Genomic DNA, 17,416 nt, shown 5'->3' with positions numbered 1-17,416 from the left:
CTCATGTCTAATTCATTTTATTAATATTCAAAGGTAAACTCATCCCTAATGTGTAATTAAGAAACATTAAATAAGCATATTGTTCTCTCATGACAGAGAATCGATCAAACTGATTTTGCTTGGGTTCAGCGCAATAAATGGCTAAACCATTAAGTGAAACATTGTGAGTTGTTGGATTGAGATCTCGGTTGAGATTTTGATCTCAACGGTTGAAAAATGAAAGATCGAAATAAAAATCTTGACCGAAATGTGCAATCCAGTGACTTAAAATCTCGGTGAACGATTCAGTGCATTTATTTTTTGAATCTAAGTAAAATTCGATAGAAATTCTCGGCCACCTAGAGTGCACCAGTGAATTCAGACAAAGGTTTAAAGTATCCCACGATACCATACGATACTAGCCAATATGTATCCATATTTGACTCAATCAATATGATACATCTCGATACGTCTCTCCATTGAATTATACTAAAATACATTAGTTAGAGCGATACAATACTCGATACAAAATGATACGTTTCTAAATTTTTTTTTTTTTTTTGTAACCATACGTTTCTTAAAATCACCTGACCGATACGATACTCGATACGATACTTTAAACCTTGATTCAGGCCCAGGTAACTCCCTCCAAAAGATATCCCTAGCTCAAATTCTCGACGGTTGGCTCAAGACTTTCTTATAAATGGCATCTTTTCAATTTACCCTGCTCGACAGTTATCCTCTTTATCCACCTATCTACCAGTCACCTCTTTATTCCGTTCGGCCAAAATCGCACACTGCGATGGCTACTGTTTCTTCCACTTCGGTCGGGTTCGGTTCTTCGATGAAGCTGTCGATTAGGAATGACCGGGTGAGATAGGCTACTCTGTTGTTCATTTGTTGTAGTTTCAAGTTTGAAATCTCGTAGTTCTTTTTTCTTTCTGGTGGAAGAAATCTTCTAGTTCACGAAGTAATGTTTTGAGCATTGTATATTGTTGTAATTCCGCATATGAACTTGGCTTAGTTGGATCTAGGGTCAAATTGATCTGTGTCTCAGATTATACTTCTCTTTCGCTAACTTGCCGTGCTCAAGTTTCTGTCAATTTTTTTGCGTACACAGTAGTAGTTTTGAGTTTTGAGTTTTCCTATTCCCTTTTCGTGCTTTATACATTTAATAGTCAGTGAGGAAGTATGAGATACTAATGGTTCTCTCTCGAAGGTTTGTTTCTTGCTAACGCCTTTCAGTTGTAGGTGACTGGGAAGAACTCCAGTGTAAAAATTCGTTCAGTGGGTTGGGCCAGCAATGGCTTCCCTTCCTTGAGATCCTCGCGCTTCCGTGTCAGCTGCTCGGTACTCTCATGATCACTACCCTCATACGTCTTCTTAATCGGTTTCTTTTGTGTGGAAGAAGTTTGATATGGTCGAATACACTTTTTAACAGGCTAACCCTGAGACAATACAGAAGGTATGTGACATAGTGAAGAAACAATTGGCATTGCCTGAAGGCTCTGAGGTCACCCCTCAATCCAAGTTCTCAGCACTAGGTGCTGATTCCCTTGACACGGTAACCCCATCATCTGCTAAAATTGTCTTTGTTTTTTTGTCATTGGGTCTTCATTCTAATTCGTTATTCTTTCGAGTGATTTGCAGGTGGAGATCGTGATGAGTTTGGAGGAAGAATTTGGGATAAGTGTGGAAGAAGAGAATTCCCAGAACATCACCACTGTCCAAGAAGCTGCTGACTTGATTGAGAAATTAGTCCAGAAGAAAGCCTAAGTTCTCAGAGAAACAGAGAGAGCTTAATTATTAGGGTAACAACATTGTTTAGTGCATAATTGTTGTGTTTCTTTCATTTGTTACTGCCTGGCAACCGGGACAGCATTCATATTAATACCCTGAACAAGGCTTCAGGCTTAACTGATGCCTTGAACAATGTGTCAGATTCTCCAATGAAATATTAATCCCTTGCACAGCGCCTTGAATTTCTTCCCGTCTGTGTTACCTTATGAAAGCATAAACCATTTGACATTAAGTTGATCCTTCCTTACCTTGTGTAAAAGCGACTTGCTTAAGTCCTGCACATTTAATGCGCAGGGCGGTCAAGATCAAAATCTCGTTTTAACCATTAGATTCAACGGTTGAGATTAAAATCTGGACCAAAATTTCGAATCCGACAGTCTAAAAGAACACTTCCAACTTCAGGTTGCCAACTTTGCTTCAAGGAACTCGGGGCAGGGTGGAGGAAACCAATTTTCAAGAATTAGTTACGGAATTCCAATCTAATGAATAAAACTTTCGTACAACAGAAACCCTAATGTTCATCGGAATAAACAAAGCAATTAATCGTACTGACAAAAAGAATAACAAGCAGGCTCTCAGGTCTGGGTTACTGATGTCCCTAACACAATTTATTTTGTTCATATTGAAAAATAGATCTGAATCTCAACGCTAAAAACACGTATAGGCGGTACAAATCAAAAGAATCACTCCAACAAAAGGAAAAGCTCCAACACCTGCAGCTGCTTTGGTGTCGGTAAAAATACATAGAGCAGAAGAATCGTGGTTCTGATATCATCTGTTCATGTCCACCATTGACCAATTAGTCATTAAATAAAGCACCATTGGTGATTAAATACTCAAATTCTGAGCATAAGATCAATCAGCCTAGAGGCAAATCTGGAGATTCAGTGACACCTGACCTGGAAAATTCAACTACTCAACCATCATCTTATCTCTCACTTGGAAAGCTGATGGCATCTGGCTTCCCAATAAACTTAATGAACCCATCTGCAAGCTTCCACATTGTTCCAGCTTACAAAAGCCTGAGATGTGCAGTATCGTTTAGTCTCTTTATCTGCCAACCTGTCTTTAATGAATGTTGTAATACTGTCATTGAGGATTCATCTATACAGATCCTCTCAGACATTGCAGGGCTACATCCAAGAAGGCCAGTAAGGAGACATTTTATTGGCACAGCATGAGTAAAAACACCAATACAATAAAAGGAAGATGAGGAGCTTCTGACAGTCATTTCACGAAGCTGATCTTGATTGCCGGCTTCACGGGGAGAGAGATCATCCTCAGCTTCATGATCTCCAGTTTTGGTCTCAAATTGTAGCCTGCTTTTACCAGACTTTTTCCTTGTAAGGCCTTGCTTGTGCCTGTGAAGCAAGTCCCAGTGAGTTGGCGGAAGGACTGATCCATCCCAGTCTTGAACTGCGTTGACCTGGCCCAATGAGTTGTGAACAGAAAACCCCTTGCTTTCATTCTGATGGGGTGACAAGAAATCTGCTGCCCTCAGCCTTTCATGCAGTCTTAAGACCATGCCATTAAGGAATTGTATCATCCTGAACTCCACCTCCCTAAGTGATTCTCCAGATGGTGCAGAGAAATCGGGCTGTATTCTATCTATTAGACTTAGCATTTCAGGGGTGTACACTTCTGATTTGACATATCCCTCCCACTGACCCAGACTCATATCAACCAGTGAATCAGAGGATTGTATTTGTTCTTCCCCAAAATTCAGTTCCTGTAGAGTAAACAGAATAATGGAATGAAAAGTAATATTTTCTACATATATATATATATATACACAGAATGATGGAATTATACATGACATGTAATATTCTATGCTCCTGCTCCCCCATCTCTCAAACCAAGGAGGTGAAAAAAAAGAGAGAAAAGAATAATAATAATAAAATAAAATAAAAACAAACCCATCCAAAATAGAAGGACTTGTTTTATAGTTAGTTATAGAAGAGGGCTACCGCCAAAAACTCTGGAAAGGCTTAGCATGGCAAAAGTCAAAATTAATCAACTTGTGTGTTAGATAACCTACTGCAACTTATAATCAATCAAGGTAATCTGCTGCTCCAGAGGTCACAACTGATTGGTAATTAATAGGCTGAGATCCTGCCTGGGGCTAGGTCCTTTTTAATCTAGCCCCCACTAACTGATGAGACAAACAGAAGTGGTCCTATATCTGAAGTATCAGAGAATTAGTAGTGGTGTCACATTTTTCAACTGGCTTGAACGGCAGTGCTGGATGCACAAAATATTGGATCATGAATTCATGATGAGAGTTGGTGGTGCCTACCAGAAGACAAATCCAAACCAACCTGTCTGCTTTGGAATGTGTAGGTGGTCACAGATACCGACTACCTGATTTAGGTGAATTGAATAAGTTGCATTGACTATGATTTATCATACTATGTGCAATGGAACTCTAAGTTGGCACCAGATGTTTGTACTTCCCAGTGAATCCCCCCCCCTTTCTCTTTCCCCCCAGGGAGAAGCAAAGTGATTGTCATGCAGTATTGCCGTTCAATCTAACTGTTAAAGTGATGATTTACCATTTAAACTTCCATCTTAATTGCAATTGAGTTGTAATCATTGCATTAAAAGCCATGAATACACTCATCCAACTAAGTAATTTCAGATCTATGGATTCTGATAAGTTGTGATTATAAAACAAGGTTTGACTATTTTGAGCGGCACAAATAAAAAACTTAATATGTTTGATTCTAACAACTTTTCATTTATTCTATAACAATGCTTGGAATTTGGTGCTGCATCATTATATTTATCTCTCTCTGATTTTTTTTCCCCGAACAAAAAAAGGACAATGTCAACAATGAAGCTGAGATTTTCATAACCCTAAAGTATAATCAGACAGGATACAGTGGATTTCTACCCAAAGGAGATAGAGATAACAATGATATAAGGTTATCTGGAAGATATGAAAAAAAGGGGGCTAAACACATAAGAATTTACAGTCTGAAGCAGAAGGCAGAGCTACATAAGGGGGCGGGGGGGTGATGGCCCCCCCTCGATTTTTTAAAATTCTTCCTAGTTTCTTTATTTTCCTCTTTTTCTTCCCACATGAAATATCATTAGTTCCCCCCCCCCCCCCCCCCCCCCCCCCCAAAAAAAAAAAAAAAGGAAATAATTTTAAAAGTAAATATAACAGGTAAAAATGTCATTCTCATAATTATCCAAGTGTTACAATTAAAACCCCTATTTTTAAGGAAGAAACAATTAAATCCCATTTAGAAACTAACTCATGAATCCCTAAATTTTATCCTTATTTATTCTCTTCTCTTTCCTTCCTATTTCTTCTCTCTTCTCTCCTCTTTCTTCAGATGTGGCTTATAGGGGAAACTTGGAAAAGCTAAAGGTTAGGAGTTTACTCCTAAATCTTTTCCACAATCAGGTAGTGTCTCACTCTCTTTCTCCCTTTTTTCTCTCTTTTCCTCAAACTTTTTTTGTTATCCTTTTTATTTGATTTTATTTTGTCTCTCTTTCTCGATTTCTTTTGTCATTCTTATTATTTGATTTTATATTGTGAATGGAATATTGAAATTTGTAGGGTAACTAACTACCATGATTCGTTTGGTTTGCATCTAGCCTTTTACTGTTGAAATCATGTGTTTTTTTCCTTTATTTGTAAGATAAATATATATTTTTGTCAGTGATCCTCAACCTTTAATTTAACTATATTTTTAATATGTTTGGGGACACGTTTCAAAGGTGGGACCCCAGTATAATAGGTGTGGTGAATAAGCATCAATGCTCCCTTGATGGGGAGGTGATCCGGACTCTTCGTCACCCCCATGTGGAATCCTAGCTCGCCCCTGGTTTGAAGTGATTATATTAATAGACAAAAGGGCAGAATTTGGATTACGAGGAGGCAATTTTAATGGAGAAACAATGATGCATTGGTGCTTCCATGCTTTCATAGTTGCGAATGGGCACCCTGTTGGTGTCATCTTAACTTTATTTTAACACATCCCCCCCCCCCCCCCGCTCTCCTATTTTCTCTTCCTTCCAACACCTTGGGACACCTAGTGCTTAATCTGGATGCCTCCATAAAATTAAATACAGATAGAGATGATAAGAGAAAGATGAAAACAGGGGACTTAAAAAAGAATCATATATACAGGTAATGCTTACAATTATATGAGAGATGGTGATTTATCCTGATTAGCATGGCTGATCGTCAAGACCAATAGCGCTCAATAAATGCGAACTGATTCGAGGAAAATCATTGCCGATTACCCACATGATAAGGGGGTATTCATAACTGCACTGACTATTCAAATATGAAGCTTATGAGCTGGCAATGTTTTCCGCAAGAGTAACTCAGCACAAATTAACTGTTTGACAATCTTATTTGGTGGGGTGGGGGTGGGAGTTACCTTTAGCAACATTAAGGAATTTAGAATTGATGCTAGAACACTAGGGTGAAAGATAAGTCCACATTAGCAATGTAGGATTAGATACTGAGATGTGTAAAAAGCATGACTGAAGACGCAGAGAGCAAATGAGAAAAAGGAGGGGTGAAAAAGGGTGAAAGATAGCAAGATGAGGAACCCCTGAAGCATTTTAAAACCTTCCACTCAGTATAGACACAAACCCAAACAAGAAAGGATTGCTCGACTACAGTCACCAATACCTTAGTTTTATATGAATTCAAGTTTGAGAGATAACTTCTGGTAGTAAAATAAGAGGTATACCCATTTTCTCTACAAAGAACAATTTGTGGTTTATCTTTCCATTTATCTTTTTTATCCCCAAGCTAGAATAAAGGGAAGTGCTCTCGAAGGAGGTTCAATAAGTTGAGCCTAAGTTGGCTTTTCAAGTTTTCACACCTTATTACGCAGCAATTTGGCCTCCAAGCCCAACTGAGATCAAACTGATCGCTATTAATTGCCTTCCTTAAGCTTTAAAATGATAGATGACAACTTTAAAATCTAAATATGCACCCTATGAAACTTTCATGGAAGCAAAGTCTCATTTGTACACTGCTTTTGCTATATAATTAGAATATGACACTACCAATTGGTGGTGACAAACTCATAATCTTGGAACTGGGAAAGGACCAAAAACACTTTTATTGTAATGGGACCAACAACTTTCAAGTGCAGGGAGATGACTATTCTTATATATTAAACATAATCCATGAGGAGATGACTATTCTTATATATTAAACATGAGCCATAAGTTGACCACTATTAAGGGAATGCAAAGTCGTGGTCCTTAGTAACTCGACTTGCTAAAAGGCGAAGGATTTGATATTGGTGACAGCCCAAATTAGCATCAAGTGTGGTTTAAGTTAGAGATCGTATGTCACAGAGTATTCTAATACTACCAACTATCGTTGCAAGAGTAATGGAAAGCTAGTATGCTTAATAGATGTGGAGACGAAAAACTACATATTACGGCAGAAATGGGCTTCACTACTGCAGCACTCTCAACAATGCAAAGTATTGATATTCAATAAAACGAACAGGACACAATGTGCCATTTAAGCTAAACATGACTCAAGTCCTTTCAAAGGTGAGTCAAACAGAGTTCCAAAGAGGTCTCACTATAGGTAGCACATTTAACTGAGTTTTTGTTGGGTAAACATGAACAATAATGTCTTCCATTCCGTTTGGCTGGATTAATTGGGTTTCCAGACCAGTTTTCTGGAGATTTTTGCACGGACTTAACTGCACCGACCATGCAGGAAATAATAAATCTATAAGTTTCTAATTACTTGGTTCAGTTAGTATAGATGCCTCCAGTAAAACTATCCTACTCCTGTGAAATCAGCAAGCAGTAATAGGCCTTCTTTACTTGCTAGATCTAGTGAAAATGTTTTACACATGTTACTGAGACAGATGATGAAGAATTGAAGATACTATGGATCTCAAGTCTTCTGCTTCCTTCCTACCCTACCAAAAGAATAAATTATTTTCTATGGAATTACCTTGAATGTGAACTTCTCTATCCTGCCTAGTTACCCTTGTCTTTGAGCTGCATATTTCTTGACTAAATTTTATCTTCCAGCTCAACCTGGTATTGAATTTTAGATTTAATTCTCAACTAAATTCCACTTAAAAGGTCTACTAATCTAGGTGAACTCAAGACAACCATATAAAGCAAACAGTAAACTTGTTTCTAGGAAAAACACAACTCCTAGACTATTCAGCTAAATAACACTGGAATGAAATTGTTTCAGCCTTCTCTAAATCTTGATTTAACTTGTTTTGTAGAAAGTCAAGAAACCTATGAATTGACATGCACTTGACGTTCTTGGGGGCATGGTCAGGGTATTGTGAGTGGATGCAATAGAAACCAGAAACAAGGGATCACAGAAAATCATTGCTGACATCCTACTATAAGTTCCCAGGCCACGAAAGCTGCTAAAAACTATAAAAGTAAAACTCCAATCACCTAAGTTTTAAGTGGCATTGCTATGAGTGAACACATGTACGACTTATCACCTCTACATTAAGAAATACCCCATGGTATATTTCAAGCGAGCAATAGATTATCCTGAGCTCACATTTCAAATCATTTGAATTAACTAATAAGTTGACAAAAGGCAAAAGAAAGGCCAGAGTCAACAGCAATATGGCGACACCGAGATAAATAAGAAATTTGAGTACCTGACAAACAGAAATTGCGGTTGCCCTGGCCCGATCCAGAGGCGAAGAAAATACAGCATTGAACTGAAGCCCGTAAGATTTCAGGAAGACAGCCAGTGCTCTTGCCTGCCGTTTGCCTTTGGGTGTCAGAGAAGCCTCCGGCCACCGGCCAGCAATCAAATCTGGCCTCAGATTCGCACCATATTCACCGTGACTGATCAGGAAAACCTCCGTAACCGTCCGATCATCGTCAAATCCGTCGGAGGAGAAGGTCCTAGAGAAAGTCGGCCGCGGTGGCAGCGGCGGTGGTGGAGCAAGAACATTGCAAGGATCCCATACCTTGATAGACGGACCAAGATGAGGCGTGCCGACAGTAGACAACTGAGGAGAGAGAGGAGACGCTGATGCGTGGCATGGTAGCATCTCCGGTTCTTGTTCCAGTACTTTTTTCATCCATGGATTTCCAACTTCTCTGGGTTTCCTTTCGCCATTATCTCCATCTTCCTCTTCTTCTTCCTCTTCTTCCTCTTCCTCTTCCTGAATGGATTGCGAAGAACCCATCAAGTCGAATTACAGAACAAAAGAAGCAGACGAGCCTTTCAAAAAATATATAATTCTACAATTTCCAAGACTGGGGAGACTTCGGGTGTGTAGTTCATGTTCTCGTAAATGTAGCTTGAGCAAGGGTCTACATTTCCTAACATATATACAAATCTGATCTGAGTCTCATGCAGGAGCAGGACCCAAAAAAAAAAAAAAAAAAAAACTTCCTTTTCAAACTTGAATTTTTGCGTGTGCGTGATAAGAAATCCTTCGACCACACTGGTGGAACAAGTTGAAACAATGACAAAGCTGAAGTATATATTAACCGAAATGGATCTTCAGTTTTCCTGCCGCAAACGATGATCAGATCTAGGGTTTCAGGAAACAGATCTGGCTTTGAATCCGATACCTTTCATTCAATGTGAATGTGTTTCGGAATTTCACAGCTGGGGTCGTGGGGGCCATTACAGTTTCTGAGCATTACGTTTGACCTCGAAACAGTCTCTCTCCAATCTTTTAACCCCCAACAATCAATCAAGATGTTTACCCAAAAATAAAAAATAAAAAAAAAAATCAATCAAGATAAATAAATAAATAATTGAACGTAAAATCTGTTTTTAACTCCCAATAATATTCTGGTGAAGCACCCAAAAAAATATAAATAAATAAATAAATCTGTTATTGCTTATTTGATATGTAAATATTTGTAATATTTATTGGGTAAAGTAATGTCAAATTGATCTCTAAAAATGGAAGAGAAAAACCAGTAAAGTATGTATGGGTTACAAATGACTTACGCTTTGTCAGCTTTGAGAAGAATAACTCATACATACAATAATTAGAATTATATAATTAATGAAAGTCAAACATAATTATAATTTGATCAACAATTGGTATGTTGCTTGCGATTGTTGCGAGTAGATTATGTGCTACATAATTTGAACTATATACAATATCGTGTATTTATTATTAATTTTTGTTATTTATTATTAACTTTTGTATCTCTTTTACTCCTTTTTCCCACTTTCCTCTTGAAAAAAAAATACAACAGAGGAAGACCCTGTTGGTCTTTATTTCCTTTTTTTTCTTTTCTTGAGAGGGATGATAAATCTGTAACAATAATTTAAGTAATTTATTCAAATAATGAAGAAAAGATAATAAAAGAGACTTTAGATAGTTTTAAGTTTGTGACATTAAATTAATGAGAAAATAAGAGATGGAAATGGCAATAGTTAAAGAATAATATTTTCAATTGATTTCCAAAAGATAAGAAGTTGGGGTCTTGAATATAAATCACAACAGAAAAGAATGTTGTCATTTTTGTGTGTTCTTTCATGATCCTCCTGATAGCTTGGAAGGGATTCTAAAGACAAATATTTAGGGCTGCTTCAACTCATTGTTTTCTCTTATTGACTCATGTCTTTGACCCCATTTCTATACCCCATAAAAAAAAAATTTAAAAAAACATTTTCTTATTTCTTACCCCTACTTCTTAAGAAACAATATATTTGCCTGTAGATTCAAATAAATGATAGTGTATGCGCTTCAATTGATTTTTTTAGGTGTAGATGTTTAAATATTTTTGAGATAATAAGGCTTTAGATTGGAAGATGAACCCTATATTTCATCTACCAAGATAGAAAAATCATTTACCAAATGACAAGTTTGAGGATTTTTCACTACCTCTCTCTCTCTTTCATTCAATAGGACATCAGTTTTACCCAACCAAAAAAAGAAAAGAAAAAAGTAATGACTGTGAAATTCAAGAGTTGCATGATCCAAATTCCAAAGTACTTGATATAGAATCCCCACAACCCTAATATTATATCAGTATCTGACTCAACCACCACCAATGAACATGTTGTAGTCCTCCAAAACAAAGGGACGAGCAGAGGCTGACTATGGGTGCTCAGGCAGCAGCTTCCATAATCCACACAACACTTAGAAGACTCTTAGTTATAGATTATGAACTAGATAACTTTGAGTTTGATGAAAGTGATCGAATTACCTTGGCATGGAAGGTCTAGGGTTTATATAATATAATTTGAGTGAATGGTGATTGCCGAATAAGGTATACCTATTTTCTTATTGATCATCCGATATAACTTTGTAAATAAACTCCCACTCAAACTCTAAGTTCGGGTCTGTGCACACACAATGGATTTATTGTTGGATACATAATCTTTTCCGCACAGCGCCTATTTTCAGGACGAGGAATGGCATTGATTTGGTCATTCAATTGCTAATGCTAGGTCGAAGGGTCAATGCTCAATTTACCAAGTAGAATCCTGGCTAGTTCTATCTGAGTCATACCAATCAGTCCCGATTAGGCACACTAGGAATAACACCCTAGATCCTCAAATCAAACAAAATTGATTAAACCCTCTTCAAGTAAAACAAATTTATGAAGAAGAAACTCATGTTGTAAAAAAAAAAAAAAAAAAAACAAGAACATAACTGCACAAGAGGCCAAAGATCCAACCTTAAGAAAATAAAAAAATAAAATCCAAACCTCAAAGTAGGAATTTTGTTTGAGATAGAACTTCCCACAACATGGATTTTGGATGGGGCTTCCCATAGCGTATTCGTACTAAGGACCGCTGATTTTTTTGTGTTTTCAATAGGTAAAACCTATTAAGGAGATTGCATTCTTTTTTCAACAAAAAAGAGAGACAAAAATGAAAACAAGTCAAGAGACATTGCAAGGCTGAACAAAAAATGTGAGAGTTATATAAGGGTTTCAGCTCTAGAGTTGCTAAAAATCTTTAAACTTGGTTTGTTCTGCATATTCAAAATCTCTACAGATGGGTAAATAAATAATATGTATAAAAGATATTTTGAAATGATACTACTATTATATGGTTTTTAAGAATCAGGGTAGAGGTAAAATGATAAATTTATTTATTTAATTTAATTTAAGACGAGGATATAATTGTCATTTACACAGGAACTAGAGAAAGAAAAACTCAACATGATGGTCTTATACTCTTATAAATGCTAATGTAATTACTATTTATTTTGTACATCCGTCCCAAGGTAATTACTATTTATTTTTTACATCCGTCCCAAGGTAATTATTATTTATTGTTTTCCCCTGTTAGAGAGTACCGTCGGGATTAACCAAATCCGTCAGGCTTCAGAGAATCAGAAATGTACCCTGGTCAAATCACCCCCACGAGAATCAGTTTCTGTTTCTGATAACAACGGATATGTCCAGGTTGGATTTTGGAGTTCTGCCACCGTTAAGACTAAGGAGCCGTTCCAGCATATTTTCAGACATTATTAATAAAAAAAAAAAACAAAAGAAAAACCAAACCTGAATACCGGCCGATACTGAACCGTCAGTCCGGGTCACCAATACTCACGAGTCACGAGGTGAGATGGTTTAACGAGTCACAACTGGTTTGGGAACCTGGAGAAGAAGGATGGATAAATGTCTACCGCTTTGAACATTTCTTATTAGTTAATTAGTTCTCGTCTCGTAGACAGCTCGGAGTTCCCGGATTTTGAGTCTCTCTCTCGGAGACACCAGCCGCCATGCCGTCGCAGATCGTACGTTGAAGAGGTCTTTGAGTTGACGAATCGAAGCTTTTCTTGCCTCTCCAGCACACTCCGACAACTTCGCCGATCGCTCAGTCGGAGCAGTCAAAGCTCAGCAGTGAACAGTGAGATCTATCTTCCCGTTTTATCAGTTTTCGAGAATCTAGGGTTGTGCTTGATTCACATTTTCTAATCTTAAGTCCTAATCAAGAACAAAATTGACAATTGGCAATAGAAATGGATCGGAGAAGGACCGAAAGTCCGATATATTCACGGCAGAGAAGCGGCGGTTCTAGCAGCACTGGTTCGTCTTCACCTGCAAGATCACCCGCTCACCACCATGCTCGTTCAGGGTCACAGACGGGGCTTTCCACCATTAAAAGGACTCAGAACGTCGCAGCAAAAGCTGCTGCGCAGAGGCTCGCGCAGGTCATGGCATCGCAGACTGCTGATGACGACGACGACGACGACGATGACTTAGGCTTCCGATTCAGCGCTCCTCCTCCATCTTTCTCCAACACTCTTAACAACAGTATCCCAGCGATCTCGTCCGCTAGGCCAACTAGATCTCCGTCACCTGCGGTAATTTAATCATTTATATGTTATTCCTTTCTCCCTTCGTATATCGTTAGCCTGATCGCGCTTGAAATTGGTCGGAACACACTGGTCGAATTTGAATTTGGTGTTTCTGCTGATTATGCTGGAAATTGGCTTTCCGTTTTATAAAAATTCAGTGTACTAGAAATCAGGACTGGATAGTTCACAGCTTTTTGTGTTGCTCTTAAAATTGGTTTGATTGAAATCGTGGGAAGATAACGAGTGAACTATAATGTGCCGTTTCCATCTAGTTGAAGTTTTGTGAATAATTGAATAGGTTGATTTCGATGTCTATAAAGACATGTCCGGTGCACCAGGCTTCTGCATTTATCAGGTTTGCTGTGGGCCAAATGTGTTACCTCTGTTTCCAGAGAGGCTGTTTTCAGGACTTCAACCCATGACCAAGTGTTAAGGAAGTGTACTTGACCATCAGGCCAAAAATGTCCTTCTTGATGTTTTTTCCATTAATGAGAGTGCATTATTATGATCTGAACTGTATTTCTATTCTTTGAAGTTTCATGGAAATGGCACAAGATCCGCATAACTGTTGTGTTTTAATCTGATGCAATTTTCACACTGTCTTTCTCAAATTGCATAGTTTAAATGATCCCTTTTGTATGGGAGTAAATTCTTGGAAAGATGCAATGTACTCTGAATAAATGCTTTCTGATTTTGTTGACGTTAGAAGGCTAATTGGGCATTGTCATAATTTAATTAGTTAGGTCGGAACTTTGTAGAGCATACTCCTTCAGTTCGTTCTACATCAGTTGGACGGCCATCGATCTCTGTTCGCACACAATTGGTACCACCAAGTAGTGCCAGAGCCTCAATAAGGACCCCAGTTTCCATACCTCCGGTAGAACCTGCTCCAAGTAGACTAAAAGATAAAAGGTAAAAGATTTTCATCTTGTTATGTGCTATCTTCGTCTTCTCTCTCTCTCTCTCTCTCTCTCTCTCTCTCTCTCTCTTTTTGGGAACTTATCTGTGACAATATGCCTTAGGATTGCAAGAGAACCAGTTGATCTATCATCCTCTACATCTGTGCATATTCGTGATCTATGAGCTGCATTGTCTGGTTTTCTTCAATCATTTCCTGGAAAGACTTAACCTTGTCACTAAGATTCTGATGGATAGATTCAATGAGATATTTGCACATTCAACACTGTTTATAATGATTTATGATCTGTATTATCTAGTGTTCTTCACTTATATTACTGGAAAACTTGGCGTTGTTACCAATATTTTGATGGATGAGAGCAATTAGGATCTCAAACATTCAGCACCTTTTTTTGACTGATTTCACTTATGATTTTTTTTGTTATTTGGTATCCTATAAATTTGGTATTTTGGATTTTTTTTTGGTTTGTTTGTTTGTTGCTGTTGTTGTTGTTTGGGAGTTTTTTTTTTGGGGGGGAGGGGCGGGGGGGACACTATATTATTTGATTCGTTATATCTTTGTGGTTAAGGCATATATTGTTGGGATTTTTTTTTGCAATATCCGTGCAGCCCAAGAATGCTGACACGTGGCAAGAAATCCAACGGTTGATATTAAGGATAAGGAAGTAGTTAAACCCTCTCATGTTATTTTTTTTGAATTTACAGTAACCTACCCCAATGATAACCCAATATACAATTTCATGCCCAAATAACCCTGTAGGGTTATTTAGATCGGTTTTCGGTTGCTCATCTCCTACACTCATGGACTGTTCTTCAGCTTCTTCCCCAATCTTTGTTGAGATGCTGTTTCAATACCTTGACCTGAGGCTACAACTGTGGTCCATCGACATTGTGCCAAGGCCAGCCTTCTTGATGAGAGTATGTAAATATGATGAGAGTATGTATATAAAATATAAATTCAGGCAACAATGAGAGAGAGCGTGCGTTGACTGCAGAGCTAGCAAGAATCAGTTTTGGTGGTACTAGTGGTAAGTACAAAAACAGCAGCTGCCACCAGAAAGAGAACTCCCATCCTTATTCTGGCTTTATTTAGTTATGGTAGATTATCTAATCTAGTTTTCTTAGGACAACCAAGCACAAAAAGGAAAGTGCCTTTTGTTCTTCACCATTTCCTCAGCATTTGGAACTCTTAGTTTGTTTTGGTTTACTTGCAGGACCACCAAACATAACCTTTACCTTTATGGTTCTCTAATATTCTGTCTTTTCACATTTAAGTTTTTGCTGTCGTAATGGTGCTTTTATAAAGTTTAAATAAATTTGTCTGGTTAGATATAGATTACTGTTTATCATTTTCCTCTGGTTGTTTGAGTAGTAATAACTGACAAATGGTGCAGGTTTGTGTCAGATATGAGTCATCCCAACTTAAAAGATACAGGAAATCAGCGTGATACTTCGGCACTTCGTGACGAGGTATGTCCTCATGTTGAAGTTGTAGAAAGTAAGCATTATCAGTGAATGTTGGGCATCTTCCTTGAAAATATAATGTGAGAAAAGCTTGTTTTACTATGAAATTTTGAAATTTAATGTGAAAAATATTGACGAACTGTTATCTGCTTAAAATGCAGCTTGATATGCTACAGGAAGAAAATGAGAATATTCTTGAGAAGGTTATGTTAGTTTTCTTCCTTTTGTTTCTCTTTCTGTCTTCCCCCTTCTCTCTCCTGATCTGTCTAGTGAGTAGTCTTGCTGCATACAATTTCCATATGAATGGGGTACTTATATTATTCTGTGCTATACAGCTCCGTCTAGCAGAAGAGAGGAATGAAGAAGCTGAGGCCAGAGCTAGAGAGCTTGAGAAACAGGTAATTCTTTGTTCTACTCATTGTCTTTTTAATATTTGTTATTCAAGGGACGCTGAGAGGAAGGTATCTTAAAAGACCCACCATGAAAAGAATCATTTCTGGAAAACCTTTGCCTTTTTATGTCTGTCAGACTATTCAGAGATAGATCTTTTCTATAGGTATATGAAATGATTAATATGCCCATAACAATTTCTCTAAATTAGAATGTGCTTTTGCCAATAACATGCTATAATAACACAACTTATTGAAAAGTTTAAGACAGAGACTTTAGAATGTTATTCACTACACCTCAATCATAAGATTCCAATACCTAATAGGTTAGTAGATATGATATTTAAAGAATGGTTATTTAGAATTTTAGATATAATTCTTTTGTTGATTGGTTTTCTAGAGGTTTTTCTTTGGGATTTGTTTGGTTGTTTCGGGATGGATAGAAAAGGAAAGGAAAGGAAAGGAAAGGAAAAAAGCATCCATATTAGAAATGAAAAGGAGTGAGAAGAGAAGAAAAAAAATAAAGGGAAAGAAGAAAAATTTATTTGTGATTAACATAGAAATGAAATATAAAAATACAGGTTACAGTTAAAATCATAGTTGAGAATAATTGCAACTTGTCACTAATGCCAGAAGTCCCCTTTATGTATAATGAGTTACAACTTACAACCAAAGGACAAAAAAATTAAGTAGAGAGAGAAAAAATTTTAGTCCTAAAGACACCTAAGGTAAGTCCCATGCATTCAACTCACCCTTCCGTTTGTGTAAATACATCAAACATGCCCAACTTGGAGACAGTGGGTGGAACAACGTACAGTTCAAGCCGCATCAGTTGATTGATTAATTGAACAAACGAAAGGAGTACATATCACTTCTTGCTGCAGCTTCTCTTTGATGACATGTCTTTCAATTTCAACATGATTTGTTTAGTCATGCTGGATAAGATTGTGAGCAATACTAATGGCAGCCTTCTTATGACAGTAGAGTCACTTGGAACCTTATGAAGTGATTCCAAAATCAGTCAATATTTTCTTGCATAAGTTCTGAAATTCCTTGTGTCATGGCATGAAACTCAGCCTTTGCACTGGAACTGGAAACAACTGACTTTTTCTTGCTATGCCATGTAAGAGGGTTTCCCCCGAGAAAGGAACAAGATCCAGAAATAGTTCATCGATCGTTGATGTATCAGCCTAATCTGCATTTGTAATTATCTCCAGCTTTAGGTTCCCAGTGTTGGAGAAGAGGAGTCCCTTACAAAGGTAGACTTTAAATACCTCAATGTATGGTGCACTACCTCAAGATGGGATGTCCTGTGATCATGAGAAAATGACGAATGATGTCCACATCATAGGCTATACCTGGTCTGGTATGTGATAAGTAGCGTAGTCGTCCAAACAGTGTTTGATATTGTAAACTGCAGAAAAGGAGAGAAGCAAGAGAGATCGAGAAGAAGAGAAGCAGAAACAGAGAATCATATGAGAGCGAGGTCGATGGAGAGAAAGAGAGATTCAAAGGGAGAATAGGAGCCTCACTATCATTGTGAGGGTCTCCAAACAACTTATGCTTTATTTATAAAAAAAGATCTAGTTACAG

General features: G+C 37.6%; 3 protein-coding genes across 3 annotated transcripts in view; 2 read left to right on the top strand and 1 right to left on the bottom strand.

Moving 5' to 3' along the window:
- Positions 1 to 698: 698 nt before the first annotated feature.
- LOC149006221 (acyl carrier protein 1, chloroplastic-like) lies at positions 699 to 1,988 on the top strand. The gene is made up of 4 exons (XM_089165345.1): positions 699 to 850; positions 1,231 to 1,329; positions 1,421 to 1,543; positions 1,630 to 1,988. The coding sequence occupies exons 1-4, from the start codon at positions 782 to 784 to the stop codon at positions 1,753 to 1,755; spliced, it is 417 nt and encodes a 138-aa protein (XP_089021471.1). The 5' UTR covers positions 699 to 781; the 3' UTR covers positions 1,756 to 1,988.
- Positions 1,989 to 2,200: 212 nt separating this feature from the next.
- MEF14 (Phosphoglycerate mutase family protein) lies at positions 2,201 to 9,412 on the bottom strand. Its single transcript, XM_089165344.1, has 2 exons — positions 8,415 to 9,412; positions 2,201 to 3,508 (listed from the first exon to the last, which is right to left on the bottom strand). The coding sequence occupies exons 1-2, from the start codon at positions 8,952 to 8,954 to the stop codon at positions 2,792 to 2,794; spliced, it is 1,257 nt and encodes a 418-aa protein (XP_089021470.1). The 5' UTR covers positions 8,955 to 9,412; the 3' UTR covers positions 2,201 to 2,791.
- Positions 9,413 to 12,355: 2,943 nt separating this feature from the next.
- The window catches only part of LOC149006219 (coiled-coil domain-containing protein SCD2-like), a 29,071-nt gene continuing 24,010 nt past the window's right edge, over positions 12,356 to 17,416 (top strand). The window contains exons 1-6 of the mRNA XM_089166319.1: positions 12,356 to 12,601; positions 12,712 to 13,058; positions 13,792 to 13,964; positions 15,365 to 15,440; positions 15,596 to 15,637; positions 15,770 to 15,832. Of these exons, the coding sequence (XP_089022445.1) occupies positions 12,714 to 13,058; positions 13,792 to 13,964; positions 15,365 to 15,440; positions 15,596 to 15,637; positions 15,770 to 15,832 (699 nt within the window). The 5' untranslated portion in view covers positions 12,356 to 12,601; positions 12,712 to 12,713. The remainder of the gene's footprint in view (positions 12,602 to 12,711; positions 13,059 to 13,791; positions 13,965 to 15,364; positions 15,441 to 15,595; positions 15,638 to 15,769; positions 15,833 to 17,416) is intronic.

Source organism: Hakea prostrata, chromosome 8 (assembly GCF_041222555.1).
Source record: "Hakea prostrata isolate BN-2017 chromosome 8, UWA_Hpros_2, whole genome shotgun sequence".
Taxonomy (NCBI): Eukaryota; Viridiplantae; Streptophyta; class Magnoliopsida; order Proteales; family Proteaceae; genus Hakea; species Hakea prostrata.
This window is presented reverse-complemented; position numbering and strand designations above follow the sequence as displayed.

Excerpts from the sequence above, each read along its gene's own strand:
- LOC149006221 (XM_089165345.1), top strand. The coding sequence starts at position 782 with ATGGCTACTGTTTCTTCCACTTCGGTCGGGTTCGGTTCTTCGATGAAG. Across the intron at positions 1,330-1,420 it reads GCTTCCGTGTCAGCTGCTCG|GCTAACCCTGAGACAATACA; the intron begins GTACTCTCATGA and ends ACTTTTTAACAG. Across the intron at positions 1,544-1,629 it reads GTGCTGATTCCCTTGACACG|GTGGAGATCGTGATGAGTTT; the intron begins GTAACCCCATCA and ends AGTGATTTGCAG.
- MEF14 (XM_089165344.1), bottom strand. The coding sequence starts at position 8,954 with ATGGGTTCTTCGCAATCCATTCAGGAAGAGGAAGAGGAAGAAGAGGAA. Across the intron at positions 3,509-8,414 it reads CCGCAATTTCTGTTTGTCAG|GAACTGAATTTTGGGGAAGA; the intron begins GTACTCAAATTT and ends TTTACTCTACAG.